Source organism: Lupinus angustifolius, unplaced genomic scaffold (genome assembly GCF_001865875.1).
Source record: "Lupinus angustifolius cultivar Tanjil unplaced genomic scaffold, LupAngTanjil_v1.0 Scaffold_497, whole genome shotgun sequence".
In the NCBI taxonomy this organism is placed as follows: Eukaryota; Viridiplantae; Streptophyta; class Magnoliopsida; order Fabales; family Fabaceae; genus Lupinus; species Lupinus angustifolius.
Window position 1 is genome coordinate 48951 of NW_017727866.1, and position 9757 is coordinate 58707.

The 9757-nt window shown below is 32.8% G+C and overlaps 2 protein-coding genes across 4 annotated transcripts in view; both read left to right on the forward strand.

Annotated features, from left to right (window-relative positions):
- LOC109341547 (light-harvesting complex-like protein OHP2, chloroplastic) overlaps positions 1–5524 on the forward strand; it is a 24337-nt gene extending 18813 nt beyond the window's left edge. The window contains exons 3-5 of one of the 3 annotated variants that reach the window (XM_019579488.1): positions 3261–3664; positions 5253–5382; positions 5419–5524. In XM_019579488.1, the coding sequence (XP_019435033.1) occupies positions 3276–3664; positions 5253–5367 (504 nt within the window). In that variant the 5' untranslated portion in view covers positions 3261–3275 and the 3' untranslated portion in view covers positions 5368–5382; positions 5419–5524. Of the gene's footprint in view, positions 1–3060; positions 3079–3260; positions 3665–5252 lie in introns of those variants that run through there. The other 2 variants (XM_019579489.1, XM_019579487.1) reach the window with 2 other exon arrangements.
- Positions 5525–6670: 1146 nt separating this feature from the next.
- LOC109341540 lies at positions 6671–7102 on the forward strand. Its single transcript, XM_019579477.1, has one exon. It carries the CDS (start codon positions 6671–6673, stop codon positions 7100–7102), a length of 432 nt encoding a protein of 143 aa, XP_019435022.1.
- Positions 7103–9757: the final 2655 nt, after the last annotated feature.

The following is a 9757-nucleotide window of genomic DNA, read 5'->3' on the forward strand; positions in this document are numbered from 1 at the left end:
TATATATATATATATATTGTTAAGAAAGTGAGAATAACAAATCACACAAATAGAAAAATCTAATAGATTTAGTATTTTTGTCAAATATTCAATCAAAAGGCAAAAAAATAATTAAGTTTCATCTCATTTGATACATAATAGAAGTAGGAAGTTAGAAACTCATTGATAACATAGGAAAAGGGGTACCCGTTGCGCCTATAGGTACCCAAAAATACCCGCAAAAAACTCGCACGCACGGGTATGAGCGATGCTCTCCTATTTCAAAATGGGTAGTGGGTAGCTACTACTTGTTCCTGTCTATGCCCATTGTCATCCTATTCATAACCTCCTCATTTTTAAAGGGATAATAAAATATTTTCTCATACCAGAAGATAATTTATCTTCGTGAATTTATTCAGTATTTGACATGTGTCTTATTTACATTCTTTCAAGATGTTTTCATTTTAAAATATATTATAAAAATAAAAATAAGACACATGTCAAAAACTTAATAAATTTAAGGAAATAAGTTATTTCGTGGTATGAGAATATATTTTATTCTCTTTGAAGATCACTATCCAATTCCTTTCTAAGATTCCAATACACTTTAGTTAGACAATAAATTTTGCTAATAAATAAATATATTAAAATATAAAAAAGTTAGAGAGCAAATACTCTTATTTTTATTTAAATTAAGAAAAGTTTAGAAACATTCTTAAACTTTGCTTAATTAAAATTTAGTCTCTCAAATTGAAAATCTGTAAAATGGATAATAAATTTTAGCTCAGACATAAATAGTTTGTACCTGTACATGGTAAAATAGTTTGTACCCACGAATCCGCCCGCATAACCCATAATTTTTTGCTGGCAGAGCATGTAAAATTTGTATGTTTTCTCGTTTTGTCCGGCCTTTTGTCCACAATCACGCGAGCATTTGTCGGGCAATGCGAGCAGCCCGAGGGATTAATGTAAGGAAAAAAGAAAAAAATTGAATAAATTATGATATAATATGATTTAATGTCTCAAAAATTGTGTTGTAATATAATTTAGTCAACTTTATATAGAATATCAAAGTTTTTTTTTTAAATTTTGTTCTCTTTTAACTACACTTTATTTAATTTCTTTTTATTTTATTATATTAATTTTAAAATTTTAAATTATTCGTCAATACCTGCTGACCGCCTGCATGCCCGTTTTAAAAAAGCAGTGCATGTCATTTTGTCCATTAAGCCAATCCAGTCATGCTCGCGACTATTTAAATTTTTGCGGATATTTGTGGGAGGAGCAAACCCGTTTTGCCATCTCTATTTCCACCATTAGAAAATACCAAATATATTTGCAATTTATTCTTTAGGCTTTGTAAAATCTGTAAAACAAAAAAAAACTTTTCTATTGCATAGAACATTGTTCATCTAATTTTGATATTATTATTTTTTAAAAGCTAACACTTCACATCTTAAAACAATTTACATAGTAATCTAATAGATCAATACAGAAAATGATCAAGATTACACATTTATCATATAATTCTAGATTATGTGAAAAATGATGCATTTAAGTAGATAGATATGACAGTTCTTTCACTATATAATATATCTATTGAGATGTGGAAGTATATAAGAGAGCATAGTCTAGTGGTGTAAGACTTCATTGGATCTCTAAGATTGAGGATTCGATTCCTGAGAGTGACGTTTGTTAGAAGAGGAGACCACAAACTCCGAAGAGACTAATTTCTTACTAAAAAATATGAAGAGATACTCTAATTGGTGCCAAAAATTATAAGAGAGCATAATATTAGTTGACTTACTAGGTTATTTAGTGGATTATGAAGTTTAAGAATATATTACACAACTGAAAGATGAATATTTTAATCCTTATTTATAAGATTATAAGAGAGATGTATCTAATTGTACAAATTATATCATGGTTATTGTATGAAGTTATGAGAGGGTAACTAAATAGAGATTAAGATACGAGATACATATTATTAAATATCAATTTAGTTTGATGTTAAGGAGATTGACTATGAAGATAATATACTGAGCTACGAAATTGTAGAGCAGCATCGGCGGAACCAAAAAGATATAGTTTTTATTTAGAGAAAATGTATGATAGGATGTAAAGTAAAGTATTTCGTTATATTTAAGCAATTAATAATATGCATGCCGCATGAGGTTGTCATCACTATTGTAACAACACAAAGTGATAGCACATAAGTTTTTCATATAACTAAATGATTATACCAAGTGTCAATTTTGAGCACTTGTTTTTTACATTGGACTTAGATACGTTTATTGACTATATTCAAGAGCTCATGCCATATTATATATTTTTGTGAATGATATTATCATATTCGAATACTTGATAAGTAAATAAATAGGAATAAATAAATGTTGAGAGAAGCTTTCAAAGCACTCAACTTTGGTCTAAAATGAGGTTAATATACATATTTTTATCATCGCAATGAAAGTTTAATTTATTTGCAGAATTTAATTCATGACATTTAAATCATATAAAACAAATAACTTTATGGTAATGTCAACACTTATATTCTTATATAATTAAATTTTTATATTCTTTATATACATTCCATTTCCCTCAAACTTTAGTAATCTTCAACTAATTTTTTATTCTAAGTCTATATCAAGTCAATTATATTTTTCATTATCAACATTGATTTTGAGGGTGACTATTGATATTTTTAAATTTTATTTATATTATCAATTAATAATATCAAGAAATGATATTTTTAAAACAATAATTGACTAATAGAGTACACAGTTTTGGATTAATTAACCTAACATCATTTTTTAATATCTATATATGGTAACATAACAATTAACATTATAGAAGTGACAGATAATTGTGTTATACAAAAAAATACATGAACTAAAATTATCATATTTTATTCTTATGGAGATTTTTCACAGAAAATATTTAAGCCCTTCAATCTTATAAATCATATTTACATGTAGCATGGGATTATCCTAATATTTTCTGTCATATTTCATAAATCAAAACCTGCAATAATCCATTGGCTAGTGATGCAAAGCTCCTGACCCTGGTGAAGTAATAAACAACATTCTTGGTCAGCTTCAAGTGGTTAAGGTACTTACAACTCCTCTGAAATGGAACCAGCTTCAAGTGGAAACTTGGCCATACCTTATCCACACACCTATTTCTTGATTTTGATAAGACACCACAAACTCCAATGAAAGAAAAATGCTAAAGCACAATAAAAATAAAACATTAAAATCTAAGCATAGTTGTGTACCTTTAAGGAAAGAGAGAAAAAAATGTCTATGGCATCTTCCATCCCATGCATCAAAATTCCAACAAGTCCCTCTTCTCCATCAACTTCATCCTATTCTTTTAGGTTCTCTTCCTTCAAGATTCATAGTGTTACTATAAGAAACTCTAAGGCTGAAGGTCCTATAAGAAGGCCAGTGGCCCCTCCTGTGAGAGAACCATCTCTTAAACCAATACCTCCTACTACAGTGGGTCCTACCCTACAGAATTCAGCTTCTGTTGTTGTTGGTGATGATAAGAATGTTATTACATTAGAGTTTCAGAGGCAAAAAGCTAAGGAGTTGCAAGAGTACTTCAAACAGAAGAAGCTTGATGAAGCAGCAAGTCAGAGTCCTCTATTTGGTTTCATTGGGAAAAATGAGATTAGTAATGGAAGGTAAAGATTTTACTATTGTGACTTGGATATGATAATCTTGGTGCCCTTTTATTGGATTAATTTTAATTGCATGTTGGTTGAATTGGTAAATTGTGATAACATATTTTGTTGAATGATGGGTTGATGTTTTATTTATTAGAATATTTGGTGAACCTTATTTGTGACAATAGGCCAGGAAATTTTATGAGATATTGCTTCTGATTCTTCACAAGGAGCATTGCTTCCAAACATTTTAATGCTTAAATATGTGAGTCCATGAAAATATAGACAAATTTGATTTTAATCCACAAATTATTTTTTTAAATTTTTAGCTCATACTTTGACGGATCCATTTGGTTTTAGTTCATGTATCATCACCACAATTGACCTTATAATCAATTATTATGACACATGGCAATATTAGCTATATCATGATTCAGGACTAAATAAAACTTTTCGAATGTATGAGACTCAATCCCAAAAAATTAAATTATAGGACCAAAACCTAAATTTGGTATAAGGATCAATTGCCTTAAATTAAATGTGCATGTAAAGTTGGGCCTTTTTAATGTAGTGAACTGATCAAGGTTCACTAAACTCAATATATTGTAATGCAAAAGCTTCACTCTTGTTTGCTAAATATGGTAGAAGTTATCAATGATAGGAAGGAAACAAAACCATTACATATATTCAGATGCTTATAACTCTTGAATTTTAAGTTTGTAACATATGAACCTTACTCATTTGACAAGTAAATTACTTAGTATACAGTCAAAGTATAGCACCCAAGACTATCCATCAGACTATGTTGTATCATTTCCCAAGCAAAGAGAAATGAAGGGAAAAAGAATCCTTTTGAAATGTTTAGGATTCTCCTTTTGAAAGAAACATTATATGCATACAGACCTTGGATAGTAAACTCTGACAGACCAACTTAGGCTATAACTGTTGCTGTAAATCCAACTGATAACTTGACCTTTTCATTCAAAATCTCAACATGAAGAACCGTTACGTGGTTTTAAATAGATTGTGGTTGCAATCACGACGGTTGCGATTATGACTCTTGCAATATGGATTGTGGTTACAATCACGACGATTGCAATTATGATTCTTGCAATATGGATTGTGGTTGTTGTTGCGTGGAAACTTTTGTGATTGAAAATTTGTTTTTTAATCCGATACAACTTGATGTAGTTGCGATCTAGATGCATCACTATGATTCATGATTGACATGCAATTATGAGACGATATGATGGTGGCGGTCACCAAATATTGCAGCCATATCAGATATACAGTCCATAGTTTTTATATGGAGTTTTGTTAAAAAATATTGTGAAAGATTTATATTACAATCTCTTGGAAAAGTTCAGAGATGAAAATACATAAATTGATGGGTTTTATATGGATAGTAGATTTAGTCATTTATGTGCACCACTGTCTTTGTTGAAACCTAAGTAGCTATCTTAGATTCAAGGATGCATCTTAGCTTGGCTTATGATTAATAATTTTCATTCTATATAGAAAATACCTGCAACTCTTTTATTGAATCTGATTTTTTATGCAAATTCTGCAATATTTGTCACATTAATATGAAGTTTTGTTTATACAGATGGGCAATGTTTGGTTTTGCTGTAGGGCTGTTAACAGAGTATGCAACAGGCTCTGACTTTGTTGATCAAGTAAAGATCCTCTTTTCCAATTTTGGGATACTAGATTTGGAATGAATATCTACACAAAATGTCTATTCCATTTTTTACTTATAGCTTGCAAGGGAGTGAATATAATGTTTTAAATATGAGGAGAAACGAATGTAATTAAGCTAAATTTCAGAAGATGTGATTGTAATTTATTCAACAAAACAACAAATATTTTTATCCCTTCCAATTTTAATTATTGCTTTTTTTCAATCATGGAGACTTACTATACTTCCAAAAATATAAGGTTCAGTTATGAGATCTATTAATAATGATTTTTGATCTAACAAAAATGAATAATTATGGTGTTTGACATGATTAACCTAACTGTCACTTTCAGAGTTACTAAGATAACACATGATAATTTCAAAGACATTCTCACATCTTTGAGAATTCCTAGAGAATGAGAGTCCTACAAGGATGCAAATTTTGCATTCGTGGAACAACTATTCGTGGTAATAAGATTACCAAGAAATAACACCTAATAAAAGTATTATTTGATGAACTACATTGAAATTGGAATCGTGGCTTAACAAAATCTAGGTCCAGCATTGGTCCACAAACATTTACCTATTGAAGACACCTCAAAATAATTAGCCAATCAAGCTTAACCGAGCCAAAGGCATTTCTGACCGAGACAGACAAGGACCGAATGTCCCAGATGATCGAGATAGACCAGGATGTGATGCAGGACCAGATGTCCTAGATGACCGAGACAAACCAAGACGTGATGCAGGACCAGATGCACCAGATGACCGTGATAGACGAGGTAAGGTGCACCAGATGACTGAGACAAACAAACCGTGGCGCATGGGACTTGACGCGTAATTCCTGACCGTGGCGCATGAGACTTGGTGCGTAATTCCTAACCGTGGTGCATGGGTCTTGGTGCGTAATTCCTAACCGTGGCGTATGAGTCTTAGCGCGTAATTCCTGACCGTGGCGCATGGACCATGGGGTACCATTCTTGGCTAGTCATTGGCACACTAGTCTATTATTTTTTCTATTATCAATTTTTGGTTTGTTAGGTTGTTAGTTAGTTAGGATAGTAAGGTCCTATTCTGTTTTTTTTTGTATTTTGACCATTGCTTGTGTAGCAAGTCACCTATATAAATAGGATGATATGAATGCTTCAAAGATCAACTATTCATTCATTCAATAAATAAAAGAAAGCAATGAGGCATTCTTCTATTCAAAATCGTAATATGGTATCAGAGCCTTCAAATTGAAAGTTATGGTAACCACTTCTGCTGCACAAAGAAACACATAGATTCTGGCCACGACTCTGGTCAAAGAATACCTTCCTCTATTGCAACGAAACCACACTCAGAACATGGAGGATACAACAAACAATACACAACTCACATCCCATGGCAACGACATACATAACCCCTACTATCTTCATCCTGGAGAAAACCCAGGAGCAGCCTTGGTCAACTACCCACTCGATGGAACCAACTACTACTCGTGGAGCAGAGCAATAAGGAGAGCACTCAAATCCAAGAACAATTATAAAGTTGTTGATGGATCAATCCCAAAACCCCTTCAATCTGATCCAAGCTATGACATATGGGAACGTTGTAACACCATGGTCATATCTTGGATAACAAAATGCTTATCTCCTCAGATTTCTCAATGCATAGTTTTCATTGAAGATGCACAAGATTTTTGGCTGGATTTGAAAGAAAGATTTTCGAAGGGAGATTACTTTCAAATTTCAGATTTGTTGCAGGATGTTCACTCCATAAAGCAAGGAGAGAGATGAATATCTCCATATTTCACAGACCTAAGGACACAATGGGAGGACCTTGAGTCCTTGGGAGCCCTGCCACATTGCATGGGTGAAGCAAAATGAAGATGTGGTGCCTTTGACAAGATGAGAATACAAAGAGAGAATGAATATGTGATATGTTTCTTGAAGGGACTCAATGATGAGTTCAACACAACAAAGGCACAGATCCTACTAATGGAACCTCTTCCTTCAATCAATAAAGCCTTCTCACTACTGGTTCAATAAGAGATGTAGCAAGGACCCAACATAAGCAATCAAAAGATCCCGTTCAACAATGCCAACACTAGAACTCAGGGTTCCTCGAGTGACTCAGCACAATCTTGGAAAACAAGAAACGATACACCAAGAAGCAGCATGGCTCAAGGTAGAGGAAGAGGAGCAGACATATTTTCAAAGGCTAACAACAATAAGGTTTGCACCTTTTGAGGGAAAGAAAGACATATTATGGAGACGTGCTACTTCAAGCATGGTTTCCCACCAAATTGGCCTAAGTCATCAAAACAATCAGGTAGCATCATCAATAATGCAATAACAAAGGAACCTGCACATAAGATCAGTAATCACCAAGCATAGAACACTAAATCCAAAAATGCTAAAAGCTACAAGTTTGGAGCAGAACAATATGCTCAACTGTCATCCTTACTACAAGATTGTGTTGTGTCAAATGAGAATGATCATAATGTGAACTAGATAAGCATCATGCCTAAAGAAAACAACCTTGATAACGAATCACAAGAAATCTCAGGTAACATGACACCATGGGTTTTGGACACTGGTGTCACAGACAATGTTTGTCCTTACTTGAGTGAGTTCACTGCCTATGACTCTATAAAACCCATCACCATAGGTCTTCCAAATGGTTCATCCACTTTGGCAAAGGTCTCATGCACCATTATGCTTTCAAAATACTTAACTTTGTATAATGTGTTATATGTCCCTGATTTCAAGTACAACTTAATTTTTGTCTACAAATTAACTAAATCCATGAATTACCAACTTATATTTGATGATTTGAAATGTGATATCCAGGATATGACTACCTTAAGGATGATTGAACATGCTTGAGTAGAGAATAGCCTATATGTGATTAAGGGAGATCCTAGTGCTAGACATAAGAGCAATATTACTATGATGTATACTGTCGCTACCCCACTTTCGTGGATGCGACGAGAAATATGCAATTGAATGCAATGGAGTAGTCATCGATGTTTTTTAGAGGGAAAACATGAAAAACCAATTTTTGAAAATATGGTTGATTTGCTCAAAAATAGAAATTGAGTTCGGGAGTCGGTTACGATGACGAAGATATTAGGCACTTCATACCGCCCGTTATAAAAAACGGTATCTAGATCAATTATGTGGATATTTATTCAAAAACATTAATTTTACCCTCACCTTTTAAAAAAAAAAGAATAATTTATTTTATTTTATTTTTTGTGTCTGATAGAGAAATAACTGCTCCTACGTATCTCTAGCTGTAATAGAGAAATCAAGGCTACGTAGTTCTTTCGAAAAAAGGTTGGTATATTTTATTTATTTATTTTTAAATAATAGGATAAGATAACGCGACAGAGATTTGGTCCCATAGTGCACTACTTCTCCTGGATTTGGTCCCAAGGCATCTCATGGTTTTACATTGTTGAAGCTTCCTAGTTGCTCCTGATCATAGTATACACTTTCATTGCGTGAATTTCATACATTTTCTTGACAACATCTTTAATCATCCATTTACAATCAGGGCCTTGAAAATGGGTTATAACAATCTTCAAAGCATGATCACAATCTTGCATGACACTCATACTATATTTAGAATATACTTAACACCACTTGTACAAGTGTGTAAGAATTGATGCAAAGACTTCAAGAGATGCAGCCACACACAACTACTCTTCTTTCACGTCTAAGGACTGTAGTTCAACCAATAGTTGATTATACTCACGTCCAACTTCTTGTATTTTATTTCTGAGAGTCTTCACCTTGAGATTAAGTTCTTCCTCTATATTTTCATATTCCCACAATTGTGCAAATAGTTTCTTGTTTTCTTCCATCAAGGTTTTAGTCTCTTGGTCCATCAGCGGCTCTGCTGCAGAAGTTGGAATGGTCTGTTTACTCTGAAACCAACACCTGCATCAGTTTCTCCCCTTGGATGCTTTTTCATGTTCTCAAGGTCTATCACTTTAGGACTCTTCCTCCGATCTTCTTTCTTCACAAACTTCTCTGCTTCATGTTGAATTGTTGACGATGACGCATTGTTGAATCTAGGAAGAAAAATATAATAATTAATAGAGAATGTGCAATGGTGACAAAAGCCTTCAGGATGAAAGCTCTAATACCATATTTTGATTCAACAGAAAAATGAAAGAGTGTATAGAATGTATATTTTTTTATTATATTGATTGAATTGAATGATACAAGAAATTGTTGTTTATATACAATGCCTTGTATAGCATGCAATGTAACTAACCTAACTAACTCTCTAGCAAACTAATAAGCACATGTTATAAAACAATTTCAACATGTGTTAAATGTGTAAAATGTGTCAATTACAAGAATTGTTCAGCCAATGCTTCACTTGATTTTATAACCAGTTAACCGATTAACAAAAGTGTTAATCGATTAACACTTACC

Coding starts and splice junctions, on each gene's coding strand:
- LOC109341540 (XM_019579477.1), top strand. CDS start 6,671: ATGGAGGATACAACAAACAATACACAACTCACATCCCATGGCAACGAC.